The 20655-nt window shown below is 36.9% G+C and overlaps 1 protein-coding gene across 1 annotated transcript in view; it reads right to left on the bottom strand.

Moving 5' to 3' along the window:
• EVC (EvC ciliary complex subunit 1) overlaps positions 1–20655 on the bottom strand; it is a 62069-nt gene that overhangs the window by 16478 nt on the left and 24936 nt on the right. Inside the window, exons 9-13 of the mRNA XM_072406455.1 lie at positions 19769–19985; positions 11503–11651; positions 11327–11425; positions 8896–9108; positions 138–247 (exon numbers count right to left, since the gene is read on the bottom strand). Coding sequence (XP_072262556.1) covers positions 138–247; positions 8896–9108; positions 11327–11425; positions 11503–11651; positions 19769–19985 — 788 coding nt within the window. The remainder of the gene's footprint in view (positions 1–137; positions 248–8895; positions 9109–11326; positions 11426–11502; positions 11652–19768; positions 19986–20655) is intronic.

The following is a 20655-nucleotide window of genomic DNA, read 5'->3' as shown; positions in this document are numbered from 1 at the left end:
AGCTTCCCTAAACCCTGAAAAATTGCAGTGTTCCACTATACAACTATACCATTGTCTGTGGTTGCTGGCCCTGTCTCGCCCTTCCTGTACTAATATCAGATAGGCATTAGACAATTGTTTCTTTAGGATTCACTTACTCATCACTGAGGCCACTTAACCGGTCTAACACTTCTCCGGAGGTCTGTTGTTGGGTCTCACATACATACTTATCAAGCAAGGATGACAGCGCTTGCTCCCGTGCCCATAACTGTAATAAGAAAGAAACACAAATGAATCCTTGAAATAGTTTGGGACTAATTGTGAAAAACTTGCCACCTTAATAAGGCCAAAATTAAAAAAGGTTGTCAGATGTCTAACAACAACACACAGATCATTGCCATAGAAGTGTTGTTGGGCAGCAAAGCATGTGTTTTCAAGGGGCATTGTGCTACCTTTAGAAAAGAATAGACTGCAATGTACAGAACACCATGTGCAACCATGCATAAGGCTAACCCAAATGGCATCAAAATGGTCAAAGAATATTTTCTCATTCCCACGGCCTGCCCACCACGTGCCAGTCATCTATATTGTGGAGCCCAGTCTTTCAATATAATAGGTCTTCCCACTCCTAGCATGTTCACACAACACAACCACAATCACCATTCCTAATTAAATTAAAGTCACAAAGCCCTAAAAAATTTCAACAAATTTGGATATTATTGTGATTTTTTTGGATACTGCATTCACTTTTATGGACCAGAAGGTGCGTACATATATACATATATATGGTACAAAACACTGTTATTTAGTATGGTATCAGAACCTCTGATAAATTGGTACTGTGGTACGTGCCCTGCTCCTCTTCAGTTCTTGTTCTAGTATAACCAGAATAACATAAAGCCAGTAATTACTATACCCTCCCCTTCCGCAGCCATTATTGCTGCCAGGTGACGGGTGCACTTTAAAGACAAGAATATTTTCTTTAGTTTTCGTTTTTTGTCTTTGTAAGGCATCAGGGACAGAATCCTGAAGACTCTCCCTGACAAGATGGTACGCCATCTGTGCTAAAGTTCAGTGTGTGATTAAGGTCTTGTCACTGGGAATATTGCTTCCATATGCAGCGGTATGACTGTGATACCACAGAGCACATCAGTTTGCGTGAATATCAAATAGAAGAAAGAAATGAGAAAATGCAAAACTGCACATAATTAAACTGCCAGTAACTGGTCTTGTGCACCATTTCAAGCTGGTGAAAATATGTCAGGAATAAAAATGTTTCTTTTCTTATAAATAAATGTGGATAATGTATTATGCTAGTCACCAACAGTAAAAGTGATATAATTCTACAATCATTAACTGGATGTTATAGAGATTATTATTTTAGAAGCTTAGGAGAAGTTCCTAATAAAATTGCCACAACCCTGGAACTGCTGTTTCTGGTGTACTGGGAACACTTATATAAATAACTTTTATAAATAACTGTATTGTTTTGCAAGGTTGTAAGAGAACCTTTAAAGGGAAATTTGTCAGGACAAAAATCTATTCAAGAAGTTAGAGTATCAGGGTTCAACTGAAGTGAATCAGTTCCTGTGGCTGTATTATTGTTGACCACCAGTAGATGGTGCTGTGTCCTTATGTAAAGTGTGTAACAAACTCTGTGTCAGACAGCAAGAGTTTGTTATACACTTTACATGTTACATGAGGTCATATCACCATCTTGTAACCCAAGTATGAACCAATATTCTTTTCCTATAATGGAATTTTCAGAAAAAAAATTATATTGGTTTATTTTATAATATAGATTTAATCAATTATTCCATTGTAAGGAAAAAAAATCTACAAGTTTTGTAGATTTTAAATGAATGGTAATAAAGGAATTCTATCACTGGATCAGCAGGTAAGTCTTGCAATAGTTTAAGCTGATGGAAGGTGTGCCAGGAGAAGCTTTTCCTGTGGACTGATGAAGCAAAAAGAGTTGTTTGGCAACAAAAAACAAACATTTCTCAGGAAGAATATCACACCAACTGTAAGGCATGGTGGTGGAAATATTATGGTTAGATGCTATGGTTGCTTTTGGGCCTGGGCAGTTTGCAATCATCAAGTCAACTCGGAATTCTAATTGATATCAAAGTATGTTTAATGAGAATGTATACCCAACTGTTGGGTTGAAGTGGAAATTGATTTTTGAACATGATAGTGATTAATCCACACTAGCAAGTTCACCAAGAAAAAGGAAAAAAGCAATGGAGGGTTATAAACCGATTCAGTCAAAGCCCTGATTTGAATCCAATTGAAATGCTCTGAGAGAATTGAATTAGGCTGTTTAACACACTGGTTGCATATTGCGGATCTCTTCATACATGCTCACGTGCAGATCTATATTAATGTTTCTCAAATAGGGTTCTCATGAGCAATTTGTAGGTCTGTTTAACTGACACCAGTGACATTTGTGGCTGTAATGATGACATTTTTTCCACTGGTCAGCAATGTAAGAAGACTTTTTCCTAATGGCCTCCACGCTAATATACTGTGTGCTGTGGATATAATAAGTATAGGAGGGGTTCCCTGAAGACCTGAAAGTATTTTATATCAAGGGATAAACAAACAAGGTTCAGAAACACTGATCCATATAATTACGTATCAAAATACTAATAGTTTTGGCTTGGATAATAATAGGGCCCTGTTTTAGCTTTTCAATTTTTTAAATGTTTTTAGATGGTATGGAGGGAGAGTTATTTTATACTTTTGTTACTTTAATGACTGTCTGCATTTTATTAAAATGTATTTTGGTATTACTGTATATATCGGTAGTTTTAAAAATAAGTACTGAATTGGGAATCACAGCAAATCATTGCCTTGTTTATTAAAACATATTCAGCAGATAGTCGCATGCTCAAGAATGTTAATATACAGATTGCATGAGCAAAGCAGGTATTAGAACAATTACATTGATTTATAAGAAACAGTTCAGCATTTTAATGTCTAATCTGAATTTGATTGGAGCCTGTATGTAACCCAGTTAGCTCCCCTCCTAATAACCTTAACATGCGTGATTTGTTTCCTGAATAAAAAAACATAATTTAAGATGAAATGTGACATATGACTGCAAAAAAGTCTTCTGACATTATGCAAAGCTTTTTCATAGCCAGAAAATAACCTTGTTATATGCCTGGCAATTGCTTTATTTCACACAGTGATTGAGATGCACATCACTGCAGCCGTAAATGTTATCACAAGCCGAATCAGACACATTATCAGAATAACAAGTATTTGACTCAGTCCGAGTTATGGTTTTGTGGCTTTTGTGTGTCTTTTTGTGCAAGACCCGATGAATGTTGGTGGATCGTACTGATGTGTGTAATGACATTTTGCACTGCCAGGCCCACAATGAAGAATTTATGTACAATGAAGAGAAGCCATAAGAGGCTGATATAAAATAATTATAAGGTTTTCATTCTGAACACTGCAAACAAGTTAGTTTGTATTTAAATTAGAGATATGATTAGAAACCTATCTAAGCCATGGCCATACCCAGTGCTGGATTCACTAGTAATATCTAACTCTAATCTAAAAAAAAAAAGATAGAAAAAAAGATAGCTACAATTAGAACAATTAACGAATATTGTGCTTGTTCATCACATACTTTCAAGTCTTTCTAAATGTATGTCTAAATTAGCCCTTCTTGAAGTTTTTAACATGGGGAAACTCTTGAAATAACTTTCTTGTGGAACCTCTGATATAATTACTATATCCATAGCTCACAGTACATTAGTATGGTGGTCAGTGGGAAGAATGCCTCTTACATTGATGACCAGTGGGAAAAATGTCACCCTTACAGATAGCCCCAAAGGTCATTGGTGTCACCTAAACTGGCATGAGAGGCACAAATTGCTCATTGCATAAGGAACCCCTAACAACCTCTGGAGGAACCCTGGCTAAGAAACATTGTTCTAGACTGTTTGCACTATAAACAGATGATCCTAGGCTGTTGTGCTATGAAAACGTATGATCTAGAATGCAAAGGAGAACCATAACTGTACTAATACAAGGAAAAGCAACACGTTTACCAAAATGTCAAACCTTGGTGTAATTTACTTTTACCCTCTTTTTTACTCCTCCCTACTCCATTTGCATGTGGGGCAGGAAGTACCCTGGTTGGAGGTTACACGTGTCTTAGAAGTGCCCCTTCATCTCACATGACAGCATTAGTTATCAGCCACTAGTTTCTCATACATGTACCCATGAATTGATTGAAAGGGAGAATAGAGCCACATAACAGAACCCAGATGGTTTTATGTGCCAAGTAAAGAAAGGAATGGTAAACCCTAAACCTGGTTCAACATGGAGGGAGCAACTACCTACTTCCCCATCATAAGGGGTAGATAGGTAACATAAAAATCCCTCTTCTCATTTACCAGCACCTTGTACTGAGCACATAAGCATTGGGTGCAGTTTGGAAGGAATACCCCCTTTTTAGTTTGCATTTGCCTACAATGTTTCTTACTAGAGCTGAGGCTAGTCCAGAGACTGAGAAGAAAATATACAATCAGAATTTGAAAAAGTCCAAGGTCTTAAACCTTAGGGGCTGCCAGGAATTTCTGATCATATATTTTGTAAAATTACTTCTAAAAATGAAAACAGGAAAATCCAGCAAGAACCGAAATCAAAGAAGGGGGAAGGAATTTTGGTAAGTGCACGTCCCTGAAATACAGTCCTTCATGTCTCACCTATTAAGTAAATGTGTTCTTTGATTTTTCAATGTGTTGGAAATTCTTTGCTATGATACTATAATATATTGTATATAACAGCACAACAGAATACCAATACAATATCCCTCCTATTGTGTGTTTCTTCCCCTACCTCCTAGGTTGTACGCTCTTCGGGGCTAATAATATTACAATCAGAATCCAAGGCAAAGTTAGATTGGGATCAGAAGCCAAAGTCATAACAGATCCAATAAGTTTTTTTCAAGACAAAAGAGGTTAGATCAAATAAACAGACATAAGCTGAAATGTGAGAATTAGGCAGGACTGAGACTTGGTAAAAACAAACAGATCCACTGTCAATTTTGCAGTCGATCAACGGATCAGAATGATATTCTATATCAGGGGTCCTCAAACTACGGCCCGCGGGACGAATACGGCCCGCTGAGGTTGTCCATCCGGCCCGCCGGCTGCTGAGGCTGCTTCTCCTGCCTGAGCTCTGGCTGCCTGCCATCTGCACTCCAGGGAACCCGGTCACGTGACACCACTGTTGCCGGGGTAACGCTGGAGCTGTCGGGCTGAAGCCATCAGGCAGAGAAGGTATGAGCAGAGACTCATTGCTGCCTTCATACATCGGCTGGTTCTCACTGCAGCACAAATGTACATGATCAATGTACATTTGTAAATAGTATGAACATACTATGCACATTGATCATGTACACATGTGCTGCAGTGTGATCCAGCCGATGTATGAAGCCAGCAGTGAGTGACAGGTAGCAGACACTGACAAAGTTTTTTTAGCAGCCCTTTTTTACTTAATAAAAAGTGTGGGGTAGTGTTGGGTGTAGGGTAGGGTGTATAAAAAGAAGCAAATTAATGAATTGCTTGAGATTATTCATTTGCATGGAAAATGCAAGATAAATTTGCATTTTCAATACACACAGTGAAAATTCAAATTTATCTGTGCATTTTCCAATGCACATAGGAATTGAGGGATAATCTCAAGCAATTTTAAAGCCAAAGTAAACGCCACTTTTTTTTTTAATGATCGGCAAGTGTGCTGTGCATATAGTATTGTTCTTTCATGTTTTTTATACAATAAATACGTTTTAGTATTACGTAAGTACGTAATACTTAGTAATACGTAAGTACGGCCCCCCGACAGTCTGAGGGACCGTGAACCGGACCCCTGTTTAAAAAGTTTGAGGACCCCTGTTCTATATGGTAATAAACTGGCAGGAGGCAGGTGAAAAAGTTTCACCCTTCTAATTGTTTTTATCAGCCAAAAATGAACAGAATTCTAATCAGATGATACAACTGGCAGATGAATTGCCTGATGCAGACGTCCCTAAAAAAATATATTTCAGCTACATTTGGATTTAAAGCCTTAGCATAGTACTCAATAACATTTTCCTGCACAACTCAATAAAGAGAACCTGTAGTACTTAATCTGATCGTGCCGATTCTCCTTTATTTTTTCCCCCAGGATACTGTTTATGCATAACATTTACATGGGTACGTAGTCATAGGTCAAGTTGCTGCTAATATTGTGTGGAATAACTGACAGTGTTAATTACATCTCTCCCAATAATTACATTAATTAGTGACTGCAAGGTGCCAGGAGATGTCTGGCGCTTTCTGCTTAGTAACACCTGTCACAGCAGTGACGCTCGCCATTACCTGAGAATTAATATCATCCGCTACTTAGCCGGGATATGAAGAGAAAACAAATCACCCCAGAGAAATGGAAATGAATGAACAAATTAACACAGGAAATGTCAGTCTTCTATGCCGACAATGGTTTCCAGTTTAACGTGCAGTCAGAGCCCCAGAGATTAGTGATCAGTTTATTCTACACACGTAAAGCTCTGTCTGTTACTAAGACAACTTGGTGAAGGCACCTATCACAACCTGTAAAGCCACGAATAACCCATTCTGTACCAATCTGCTCTATGAATGATGGCGATTAAATAGGAAATTATGCTTTATTACCCAGGTCTGCCACCAACCCTTCATGTCTATTGCACTTCCCTAGATGTAAAGGATAATGAGGCTTTATCTCTCTTCTGACAACACCCAATACCAAGCTCTATGTAAAACTCTCTATTCACCAATTTACATTCTGTGTATGAGACATGTTTCCTCATTAATGCCACTTTGCTGTTGCTATATCCTCTGCATCAGTGATAAAAGGTATCTGGCATAGCGGTGGATTATACCTTTGTCTTATTCTGCCTATTATAAACTACTAATTTTGGTGTGCATGTGGTGCCTCTATCTCCTATCCTGGCTGCATAAAATACAAAGATAACAGATGAGTAGTTTAACAAAAGATGATGCAGTGTAAATTATTTGAAAAAATTGGTTACACCTTCCTATTGAGAGGCCTGTCTTATGAAGTGGCATGATCCGCCAAATGCGTCACAAAGGATATTATATACCTCAATCTGTGTATTTGGACAATATATTGAACATAACCCAGTAGTTTGCAGTTTGAACTCATAGTCTTTTTGTATGCTAATGCTGATGTTGTTTCATTGCTTTTTTCAATAAAGGAAACACTTTGTTTTTATACTTTTTATGGAATGCATGTTTTCTTTGTTGTATCATGAACTACCCCTGTGGGGACCATAATTCTTGTTTTCTTTATACCTCTTCTGACAACACCCCATACCACGCTCTTTCGAAGGTTTTTTATTCACCATTCATTACTGACTCTTCTGGGCAAATCATCCTGCACATCATACTTCAAACTCACAATCTCTTAATTTTCTTTTTTTAATTGTCCTCCTAACACTTCACATCTTCCCATCTCACTCCAGCTGTCTATATCAAGCCATACACCATATGGTCTATAATATCTCCACCTTTCTAAAGTTCACCTCCTGCCCTTCTGCCTATTCTTCCTATATCCTATATTCGTCGTCCTTTCTCTCTCTCTGTGCACTTATCTACAATCCTCTAAATCACCTCATCCACAATGTCCCTATTCTCAAATCTATGTTTAAACTTTCCTCATCACTCTATTAATTTACCCATCCACAGTTCACCCATTGCTTTATCGTTTCACCTATCCCCAGCCCCCTGGATCCTTCTATCCATTCACCCATCCAAAGTACCCCCAATCCCTTCATTCATTTACCAATCAACAGTCCCTGATAACTCTAACCAATAAACCATTTAAAGCCTCACCAATCACTTCATCTATCCACATTACCCGGATCCCTCTATACATATAACCCATCCACAGTACCTTGATCCCTTTATCCATTCATCAATTCATAGTAAACCCCCCCACCAAACCCCTCATTCATTCATCCATCCACAGTCCCTTTATCATTCTATCCATTCATCCATCCACAGTACCCTGATCCCTCTATCCAATTACCCATCCACAGTACTCGTTTCCCCAATTCCTTCATTCACCCATCCACAGTACCCTGATCCCTCTATCCCTGATCACTTCATGTACAATCTATTGATTAATGAAGTTCTATTATTTCTTCTTTTATCCATCCACCTGTCCACAGTTTCTTATCAAATCCTCACAAACATGATATATTGTATCTATTCAACTCTTACTCTATCTTCAATCTATTTAGCTGTACACCCTTCATCTAACTACGTACATGTGATCACTTTATGTCCACCCTCCAATACACAATGATTCCCCCCTACCTATTTATCTGTCCATAGTCATGTCTAACTCTAGCTGAGCACCGTTCAACAATCAGTTCATCTGATAGATATACATCCCAAATTTTAAAAAGTCTTAAAGTAAACTGGTTTTACATGCTATGTAAGCAAAGTTAATGGATATAGATCCAGTGCAGGTGTTTGTAATGCCTTGAAAACAGTGTGGAGTCCTTCTAAATATTAAAACCAGACTCTTTATTAGGCTTGGGACTGTATATACCTGCTGCACCAGCTACAGCTCTCTATCCACAGTGAGCAAACTAAATCCTCTCAGCGGTCACCCAGCTATAATTATGAAATGCTCTTTCCACCCACCTCTGTCTAGCTCACAATTAATTCATGCTCTTTGGATATCCTCTCTCTCCGCTGCTTGCGTGAGAAAATCGCCACTCTGATTTCTCTACAATGATTTCTAAAATATATCCTCCGACACCAAAAGGTGGAGCCAGACACCCATTGAAAAGATAGCTGGTCACATGAAATCCATCAGAAAATGAACAGTTCCTTGAGAGAATACCTGTTTTTCCTGTACAAGTTTCGCCTGGAATAGTTTGATCCTGATCTTCCGTTCATTCTCTGACTTTTCGAGCTCCGAGGACAAGTTCTGTCGTAGTTCATGCTTTAGAATTTCACACTCTCCTAATGACAAGTTAGCTATTTCGGGAAGTGTCTGGAACAAAAGTCTTTTCACCAACTTTTCAAATGTCTGGGAGGCTCCTGTATACAATTCCTTGGGGAAGAAAGGGGGGACAGATATGTTACATAAAACAAGCAAAAAGCATTAAAATAGTTACATAGAAGTAGAAGCAACTACAATGCAAACATATGTCAAGAGTCTCATTAGCCATGGACAAATGATACCACTGAAGATGAATTTTGCAAATCAGTTTTGAGCCAAGATTTCCTTATATCAAGAGGAGCTTTGTCAAACATATTTTATAGTTTCTCTCCCTGTTATATGGTGTCTGCAGCCAAAAAATTTAAAGGGGTCTATTTATAAATGTATTCACTAAACATTAATCCCACTTTTATCCAAAATGTACATTTTTTTCACGCTGTATTCAATTAGAACATTTCTAAATCAACTCATCAATCAATACTCATGATTCATACATTTTCTAATTTAATCCAATGTAAAACAAAGTGTGAATTTGGGGTAAAAGTTGGCAAGAAAGCAAAAATAAAACCTAAAGTTTATGTGAAGCTAAAACTATTTTTAAGTGGGAATATGGTCAAGAGACACAGCAGGGAGCAGATACAAGTTTCCCCATTGTAGGATCTTTTTTTACCTCTTGCAACCAATTAAAAACCTAACTTTGGTACTGTAGACAATGGCCAATAAATTAATAGAGAAGATAAACCTCCCTAAACATGGTGACATGGACACCAATAGCAATGTAAAAAGTGATTTTAACCCTTTTACATTTTATCCATAACAACAACAATACTTGATTTGGGAGACTGAAAGTAATGGGAGATCTGAAATGTTAGTTCTTACTGGTGAAAGAGAGGGAATATATTCTATTTTAGAGAGATGGCATCCAAGTCCAGTACAGGAAATAAAGGGAAATCACCCTCAAAACAACTATTTTTTAAAACGATTTAATGTTTCTACTATCCATTCGTGTATAATCTGAGATTCAGCTATATAGCTCTTTAACCACTTGAGCGTTACACTGAGGTCTAGATTTCTGTACCAAAAGTGATCCACTGTTTTTCATGAAATTTTTTTTTTAAATTGTAGACCTGTAACTTACAGAAATATGTCCGAACAGGGGTTCTAGTAGATAATATGAATATAAAAAATGTATTTACTTTTATTTTTTTTTTATTTTTTTGTATTGGATTGGATACTGGAGTTTGTATTCAATCCAATACAAAATGACAGTTTGAATTTACCAATTACAAACTTTGTATTTATTTGATTTTGTATTGGATTGGATACGCAAGTTTGTATCCAATCAAATACAAAATATAAATTTGAATTTCCAAGTTATTTACTTTTATTTTATTTTTTTTTTATTTTTTGTATTGGATTGGATACGCAAGTTTGTATCCAATCAAATACAAAACATAAATTTGAATTTCCAAGTTATTTATTTTTATTTAATTTTTTTTTATTTTTTGTATTGGATTTGATACAGGAGTTTGTATTCAATCCAATACAAAATGACAGTTTGAATTTACCAATTACAAACTTTGTATTTATTTGAATTATTTTGTATTGGATTGGATACAGGAGTTTGTATTGAATCCAATACAAAATGAATGAATGAGTTTCTATTTGAATTTCCCGCACACGCGCCGACGTCATCACGCACGCAGGGAGAAGCCTTCCGGTTTTTTTTCTCCGCCGGACGGCTTCTCCCTGCAGAGATCATCCGGCGCTGGACGAAGACGGACGTGGACCATCAGCGGGACCAGGTAAGATGCTGGCCGGTATCTTGTGTTCAGCCGGCCGGGATCTTGTGTTCGGCCGGCGGAACGCAAGATGCCGGGCAGCGGAACACAAGATGCCGGCCGGCATCTTACCGGTCCCGCTGGCACCCGACGCTGGAGATCGACGGACGACGATGGACGGAGGACGACGCTGGAATGGGAAAACGACGCTGGAATCCTTACCTCCATGGTCCCGCTGGATGTGCACAGCGGGACCATGGAGGTAAGGATGTGACAAAATTACGGGGTTAACCATCCTAGCCATTTTTTTTTGCCCGTACGAAGGTCGGGCATACCGGCTAGGTGGTTAAAGAACAGATTATAACAGCAAAGCAGTTAGGTTTAGTCTGTCAAACATGGGAAAACAAACCCGTATTTTCATCTCTCAATTATACATTGCATTAATGATTGCAATATTTTACAATATTTTGTAAATACCCATTTTTTTTTAATGTATAATTTTGAGAAACTCTGTGAGCAAGCCAGGTTTCATTGCACGTGTAAATTACCTTGCAGAGCTCAGCAACAGCATCAATGACTTTGCAGTCCTCTTCATCTTCCAGTTCTCCATAGAGTTCCCTCTGCGTTTCTAGCAATTTGTGGTAATCCTAGAGAGAACACAGGATTGGTTATTACCACTTATCGTACCATTTGTAAAATATCACCTAAGGTTTTAAAACTTTACCTTAATAAATTTATCAGCATCAGCAGACCCTTCTGCCTTCTCCAGGAAACGAAGGCGCTCCTCTGTCTGGGTACTGCGGAGGATCTCTGCAAGTTTACTGCGTTGCCCCAAATGTTCTGTTATTAGAGCTTTAGTCTGATGAAGGCAATCTACAAAAAAAAAGAAAAGAAAAAACATCTTTATTTGCCAACTAAATTCCTGTGTCACCCTATAACAATCTCAAAGCCAAGTATTGCAGTTTTGAGTGTAATGTATAGCAGAACTCCACACTCACAATAGAAGGCTTCTAATTACTTAAAGTTATGTTCCAATTACTACCTGCATGATGTAGACATTTTCTATTGGGTCTCTAGTATTTAGATCCGCTCACAATAGATAATAAAAGTGACACCAGCACAACACTAACCGTCTGGCATTGTAGGATGAACAGAGCTGAATCAAAGTTTCCCTGTGCTGTAAAGGGCCCCCCAATTTGGATTGTGGCAAGTATACCTTGCTTAAGGTAAGGGTCTGGATGTAAGTTGGGTTGGATGGAGTGAGGCAGGTCATTTTAAATGCATACATAGTTTTGCCATTCCACACATATCGGATACAATCATGAGTATTCTAGGTATGATAAAGAAATCTTGGGATGCAATAAAGTGTTGCAATCCAATCAAATTGGTCCAGGTAAATTTTGTTAGCAGAACCAATTATGTTTAGAGACTTCACTAAACAACACAAAGTTCTGCAGACCAACAAAATGCACGTTCTTCAAATACATCAGCAGACAGTTTGGGCCTAATTTACTAAAATGCAATGGCAGGTTACCTAAAGCTTTGTTCATTTTAAACATCCAATCTTATAAAAAAAATTATATATATTTTTTAATTTCTTTACACATGACTGAGTGTTTCCAATTTAAGATTAAGCAAATCAGGAACAGAGTGTATTTATTACTAATATATCATTTTTTTTTATAAATGTGTTAAATTTACAGTAAAATAGTTTTGGTCTCACTGCTGTACTTCCTATTATCATCCCAAGGCCGCTTTTTAAAGAAAACAAGCCGTAAGACTTTGCATACCTTTTGCTTTGATACAACTGGTATTTTGTGGATTTTAGTTAAATTTTTTGGGGGTTTTATGGCCCATCTTTTGTGATCTTTAGGAGATATGATTTAAGGTTGCCTATTTAATTATTGGGCCTTGTAACAAATAAAAAAAAATGCATACACTATTGTTAGCAAAGGAACGCAGCACAATGCTGGGTAGTATGGTATAATGCCCTAAGCTTCCCTGTAACAGTGATGTAGTGGGGTGCAATATTTCACTATTCCTGACCTTAACACGTAAATATATTGCATATAATCCAGTAAAAGCTTCTTTTAAACAAATGCAAAAATCATGAGATGCAGTATAATATAAAGTATAGAATATTTGTATTTTTCTCTGTATCCTTGAATGCATTCACCGCCACTACACAAGGCAGACATACTCGCTGATTTATAGTATGTATATTTAATTGACTTTATCCCTACGATATATCCAATTTACCCATTCCAATCATTTTCTTACACTGCATTCAAAGGCTTTTTTCTTCATTTTTAAAATATCACTAATACCCCAATTTTTCAGCTCTTCCATTATGCAACATCTACATCCTTGCCATGGCAGTGACTGCAATGTCTCCTATCACAATTTAACTCAGTGTGATTTTACATGTGCTCCACACGAACAGCAGATATTGTCCTAATCTCCTGAACCATTGATATGCCTTTTACAAGGTATTACCATTTACACTGAAAACGCTGTGTTAGAATTTCACATAAAGTGACACAGGCTCCAGAATGAAATACAGATTTCACGATACCTCTAGGGAGATAGCGATCGGATTAACGCAGTGAACCTTAACAAAATCTCAATGAAACTGCAGGTGACGACTTTTCATAGCGTGCAGAAAAACAGCAGTAGCATAGAATGGCTGGTATTAAGGTCTACGCAATATCACTCACTAGATGTTATATATAAATCTCATTTTTCTCTTCTTAAAGAAGTGGAACAAAATGAAATATATTTAAGATGTGCTGATTTTTTTCTCTTTCTCATTTTATTGTAAAGAAAAATATATTTTCATTTCTATTCATGCTGTCACAGCTGTTGATTACATGAATGAGTTGAATGGAGTCACCCGTCATAATAACGCTTGGTATTACAAAGGGTGACACTGTGACGAAGAGAAAAAGCTAGCGGTGCGATAAAGTGTGCGCCTACTCGTAACCCAGTTGTCAATGCACCAAAGCTATGTTCTCATACAATATGTCAAGTTACTTATTGCTGCTAGCTGAGAAAACAAACTGTTTCAAGAAATTATTTTTTTAACCACACTTATACTTTAGTATTAAACAATGTTGTGTAATAGTTACTCTCGCTAATAACTAGAGTTTTATAGAACATTGCGATGAAGACCAATATTTTAGCGATAGGTAGAGCCTTGTGAGTAAACTATTTGCCTTCCCTTGGTTTTACCAATTGCAAAATCTTACTGCTATGATAAAACTTCATGTCTCTGTTCACCTTGGTGTTCTGTGTTACTGCCCATATTTTGGAAGAATGGAAACTATCCATAATGACTAAAACAGTTGTACAGACCTGGGAATCTAGGGATCCCAGCATCTCTAAGATCATAAGAGATATAAGGATATGCCTGCCTAAGGCCCAACTCCAGACACAGATTATTTATGGATAAAAACAGCGCTTCCAAACCAGGGTTCCATGGTACCTTAGGGTTCCTCCAGAGGCTGCTAAAGGTTCTCTGAGCAATAAGTAATTTGTGCCTCTCGGTTCACTTTTAAGTGACACCAATTATCTTTTTGACTGTAAGAGTGACATTCTTTCCACTGACCACTACACTATTATACTGTGAGCTGTGGATATAGTAATCATACAAAGGGTTCCTTAAAGATCTGAAAGTTATATCAAGGGTTTCCCATGTCAAAAAAAAAAAACAAGAAAGCCTGGATTAGCACATATATTAAGTCTTTGTTTTACTATTTTAAGGACTTTCTAAGCTCTGGTGAGAGCTTCTGATGGTAGGAAGCTTTACTTCTGCCCCATCTTGCTTCCAAAAAGTGTCTATGATGGACATCAATTCTGGTGTTGTGCTATATGGTATATGGTAACACCAAACTTCTTTACAGTTGCCATGTACATATAAGTACCTACTCAATAGATAGAAGTGGTTACCATGCTATTCTTATTTATTATATATGGGAAAAAAAAGTCACAAATGGTCAAGCATTGGTCACAAGTGGTCAAGTATTGTTCTGGCCAGGAGCATTCCACACTTTAGCATTTCAGCCCACTAACATATATTTAGAGAATGAACCTAAAATTTATCCTACCAGAGCCCATTTTTCATAGTATTTTTATAGGTTACATTTTGAGCATTAAACAGGTCAATTGTGTATTGACAATAATTATATGTATTCAAGCAAGAGTAATTTAACAAACATGAGGGACATATAGGAATTAGAGTATGCGTCTGAATGAAATGCTTAATTATGTAATGCGTCATTAACTGTACTATGAATGTAAATGCATAAAAAGACCTTACCTGCAGAGAGTTGCTTCTTTAAACTACCAAACCTGATGGGTAGTCAAGAATATTTTCACGGTCACCCGTCTTCCAGTAGCTCATCTCCAAGCTCCCTACATGTGCCCAGTGCTTAGCCATGGAGAACTAAGAGTTCTCTAGTTCATCCATTACTCTCTGTGGCAAAACCAAATGCTGCCAGCCTGCTGGGCACAATAGATGGTCAAAAGAAGCTTCTTAAATTCTGTTTATCAACATTATCAGAAAGGTATGGGATAGTAGGAAAGGGTTTTGCTTCTAATTTTAGTTCTACTTTAAATATCAGATTTCCTAATAATGGGGGAAGAATTTATTCTGTAAAACTGATATTCAGCATAAAGGAGAGCCTGAAGCTCATCATCTGGCATTCCTTAAGGATTTTCTAATTATGAACCCTTGTCTTGCTTTGAGCATCAATGGGAGAAAAAAATACTTGGTCATTTCTTGATCGTCTGTATTGCTTATTATGTACCTTGCTGAGAAAGTTTCCTTTCAATTTAAATACTTTAATTAGTTATGATATGGGACTTAGAGCTGCCTAGGCTGATATAAGACTAGGGGCTGTCTCCTTCATGCTTAGTCAGCTCTGCATGTTTAAATTAGCAATTCCACTTAGCCTGTGGAAAATGGTAAACAAATAACACGGCAGTTTTGCTTCTGTAATTAAAGAAGACATTTACCAATATAAGTTTCTCTGAAGCGTAACTCTCCATAAAAGGATTAATTTCACCTTGTCTGGTAGGAGTCAACTTCTGACATGTATCCCACTTACTTTGTTCCCATCTACCTCTTAGTCTTACTCCTACTGCATAGTATTACTCCCACTGCTGCATTGTTGGTAAAATCCAACAATTTACAGTCACATCAAACCAGAAAAATGAAACCCAGATTGTCCACACTCTGCAGCTGCACATGGCCCCCTTGGGACCATCTATACTAGACATGGGTCTGGTGGGTGGTTGGATGGTTTATCCTCCAGAGGAATATGATCACTCCATCCCGATTACAATAAATATGTGTACCCAAGTGAAAACATTAAATAAGTCTGCTGTGCAACACTATAAGAGCTACACAGATAAAATCTCTCTGGATTTGGTATAGGTACATAAAGGGTTGGCATAGGGTTTGGCAGGGTGTCCAACTCCACTGAAAATGCATAACAGACAATTGTTTGTGTACACTATGGACCATATTTATTAAGCAGCGAATGTGACTTTAAAAACAGTTAGTGGTGGGAACTCAATCACGGTCAGCAGGAAGATTCACCTGCAATATTTGGTGAACATAGGAGATCCATAACGGTCCAAGAGGTTTTGGCAAGCTTATGGATACTATATGGTTACTATATGGACAAACCATATGTGAACATCATTCCAAACGTAGAGTGTGTTCTTCAAACCACATGGCTACATTTTACAGAAGTCCCCCTTCTGTCCAAGCACGTTTGTATACCTTCAAACAAAGCCATGTCCATAAAACACAAGGTTTTATGAACATGCCATGGAGAAACTCAAGTGGCCTACAGAGAGACCTGATCTCAGCCCTACTGAATACATTTGGGTTACACTAAAAAGTCAATCCAAAAATCTTGTAATAAGCCTATCAGAGTGAGGGTGTTAAAACTGCAAAGGGAAGGTTGGATCTTCCTGGAATAGGATGCCTGGCAAACTGTTTAATAGGGGGCAAAAATGGCAATTTTTTTAACCAAAATGTAACTTTATATAAACTACAGTGCTGGAAACCAGGCACTTCTGCATCTCAATATGCTGTCATCCTTACGTGTTTCAAGGACTGAGGATTGTGGAGACGTTTTTAACAGTTTTACAAAAAACAAGAACATGCCAATGAGAAAACCAAAGAAGGATTAGTGACTAAGGAAGCTGCGAGCTACACAACATAAAAGGTGGCCATGGAGCAGCTTATACAACATGTACAAGGTCTGTGAATTACAAGAGGCTGCTTAACAAAATGACAAGTATCTTGGCTGCCATAACAGGTCACACATATATATTGTATTATATTGGTACAATATAGAACACAACTTAACATACTGAATGCATGTATCATAAATACATTATACATGATTTCATTGGCATCCATGGCCTGAATAGTTAATGACACATGTTCCTGAACTGTGCAGAATGCATAAACAGACATTGACCTCGGTTAAATTAAAGTCAGTGCACTGAAAGCCCCTCCAGCGCTCAGTCTGGCAGTCAGTTTGCTTAGAAAGAATGTTCTTTGCCCGGATCAGAAAACATGTGGTTATGTGATTCCTAGACTTCTATATACAGAACAATACTTGTATATGAAATATCTCATTTTAAACAGGATATACATATATTTTTCAAGTACCTTTTATTATTTTTATATTTTTTTATTAGACAATCTACATAGAAATAATTAAAATGATATTTCAGCCCCAGTCAGTCAAACTTCTTTATCTGAATCACGTTCTATATTTCTAATGTTAAAATTAATTAAACCCCAAAACAAAATAAAATGTAATATATTGCAAAAAACAGTTCTTAGATGTAGTTTCCTTTTTTTCAGTTTTTTTTGCTTTTTTTTTTTTCACCTGACCCACTTCCTAGTCCTTAGTATAAAGGTGACAACATTTACCCATTGTACTGCATCTATAAATAAGCAATGTTGTCACCATTGGGCATTACTACAACCACCTCTTCATTGGACTCTACAGGTGTACTGTAGCTCCAAGCTGGAAGAATGCAACAAATTAGAGAGGTATTATTACCTTACAAAGCAAAATGCTTTTAATTGTAGATTAAACAAACCAAGAGACTAAATAGGAGGAATGTCTTGTTAGGATTTATATACAGTTTAAGACCTGCAAGTCCTTACAGGCTAATTCTAATGCATCTCCTTCACATATTTCCTATGCATGCCTTCATATATTTCTTATTTCTTGGTAAATTTTCCACTGCAGCTACTATTGGTACTGTAGGATGCTGTTGGCTGCAGAGGAAAATTGCTGATTCTTCTGTTTTCCTGTTCCTTTTATCTACACCTTGGCAGAATATTCAGTTTAGCAGCCTTTTTTGTATCCCTATAAGTTGGTGCAGAAATGCTAAAAAAGTGGAATTCGATTAATTACATACTTTTTAGAAAAATTAGAGAATCTGGTCAATTTAATTTTTCCAGTAAGCATAGGGAATTTAACCTTTGAATAATTCTAATACTAGCCACCGTGTTTGAAACAACTTTGATGTTGGGGGAAGGCAATGTGTTACTGAGACTTGTATTACAGTGTAATGGTAAGTGCACACAATTCAGAGCGTTTTCTATTTTTCAATGCAATTAATTTTTACATTTTTTACCTTTATTGAACACATTTTAACTTTTCCTTGATCTAGCATATTTCGGCCCTACCAAATGCATTGTGGTAAAGAGCTGAATGACAATTTTATTTTTATTTTTTTTTGTTTTAGTACACACCAGTGCAGCATTATGTTGTAAAGAGATACAATGCATTGACATTATATTGACTAAGATAACTCAACACGTGATGTGAGTGAGCTTGCCCTCTGTTTGAATCCTTTGGGTTGCAAAGTTTATACTACCATAATGAGTTCAGATAGAATCCATCACATTCATGATACACTATATAACACTCCGTACATATGGTCCCCTAAAGAAACGGTGAACTGCGAAACACATGAGGATTTTCAATTACCGTATGAAAAATTGAATCAAATTTTTATACAACACCTAGAAGCAAGTTTAGACCTAATTTTTAGGGCGTTATATTCTGATTATTTTATGTATTTTGTTTGCACAATAGTCTTTTTCACTAGGATGTGATATCTTTATGTGATGTGTCTTATGTATCAGAATTATGTGGTAGTAAATAAAGGATCAAATTATCTGATAATTTTTCCTATGTCAATATATGTTTTTAATGTATTTGTCTAATCACAATTTAAATCCTTATTTACTGGGGGATTTCATGTTTTCCTTTTTTATCTTCAATTTTAGAACTTACCGAGGACCAGATGATTTTTTTTAAAATATGTCCTGAAATATAAGCTTTAGAAATAATAGAGGGTTTACTTTCTTTTGCACATGACTGTAGATAGATTTGCCATATTATAATAAAAAAAGATAAAAAGATAAAAAAAAACATTATGTTCCTCCCTATCTTTATTTCAGCTGGTGGACACAAAGCTATGATCATATTAGTTTCAATATGAGACAATAACTACAGATTTTAAAAGAAATCTTGCTATGAATTGTATTATTTAAAATTAAGAAATCACAGATACTTTTAAGTAACTGCTAAATTTTTTGGATACTGAATGACAGTTACTCTGTTCTAAGAAGTGCCATAAAGCACCAAGCTCATCTTATCAGGAAATATGTGGACACAGGAGTATGTGTGCACCTTACCATTCAAGTCCCCCAAACCAAAGGAATTCTTCTAAGCTTTGTGTGCATTTAGTGTCAGATTTTAAAATATGAGCCCTTACAGCACAGATAATGGGAACCCTAAAAACCTAATTTACAGCATAACTGTGTACAGATATTGGGAGCTGTGAAAACCTAATTTACAGCACAGGGTGAATGATTGCATGCATAAACACAAATGTTTATAGAATCCATTAAGAATTGAAGTTTATATTTGGACACCACTCACCCCTATTATATCTTGACACCTCCTCCCAGAATGCTTTGAAGAGATCAGTGAGGTGTCTTTCTTTCTGTTTCACAGTTATTTTCTTCTTAATAGTCAGCTGTTCCAGGGATTTGGAAACAGCACCAAGCCGGCATTCACTCTCTTCCTGTATTTGGTATTTTAGGGAATCAACCACTTTGGCCATGTGCTCCCAACGGATCATCTTTTCTTGTATTTCCTTTAAATTTCAAGCATAACCATTAAACTGAAAATTTTGCATACCATTGAGGAAAAACAAACTCTTTGGTCTTTACAGTGGAAACAGCCTAACTATTTTCCATCTAATTGCCTGTAATTCATAAAATCCAGTCCCGAAAGTGCTCACATAGTACTGTCTGTGCCAGTGTATCCAAACTCCACTCCTTTAGGTATTTTTACAAGTCTTTTTTTTGCAGGATTTCCTAAACCTAACACAGGTGACACAAATATAACTAATTACTCTACATAAAAAACCTAACTGTAGTAGATCTCATAATTGGGTGCAACACTATACTCATCTTTTGTTTTCCAAACTACATGCACTAGGCCAGTCCAATCCATTCCTCCATGTTTCATAGTTGAACATCTGTGTACACCTGTACCATAATTGAATGCTCTCTACAATGCCATGGCAAACAAGCTACAGTCAATGGAGTCCTATGAACTGCTGTTGATCTCTGAAACTATTGGTGGTACTGAAGCTATTGTGAGTAAACCAGTGAATGAGATGGTTGTGGGTTAGCATTGGGTTCATAACTCAGCTTAGCTTGACAATGCTATTCTTGTTTAGCAAACAGCTTGGGGAGATCTGTTACCTATGAATTGTAAGGATCATCAGGTAGAAAGAAGGAAATACTAGAAAGAAAGAA

The sequence above is a fragment of the Pyxicephalus adspersus genome, chromosome 3, assembly GCF_032062135.1.
Source record: "Pyxicephalus adspersus chromosome 3, UCB_Pads_2.0, whole genome shotgun sequence".
NCBI classification, from domain to species: domain Eukaryota; kingdom Metazoa; phylum Chordata; class Amphibia; order Anura; family Pyxicephalidae; genus Pyxicephalus; species Pyxicephalus adspersus.
The sequence above is the reverse complement of the archived record's forward strand: the minus strand, read 5'-3'. Positions and strand labels throughout refer to the sequence as shown.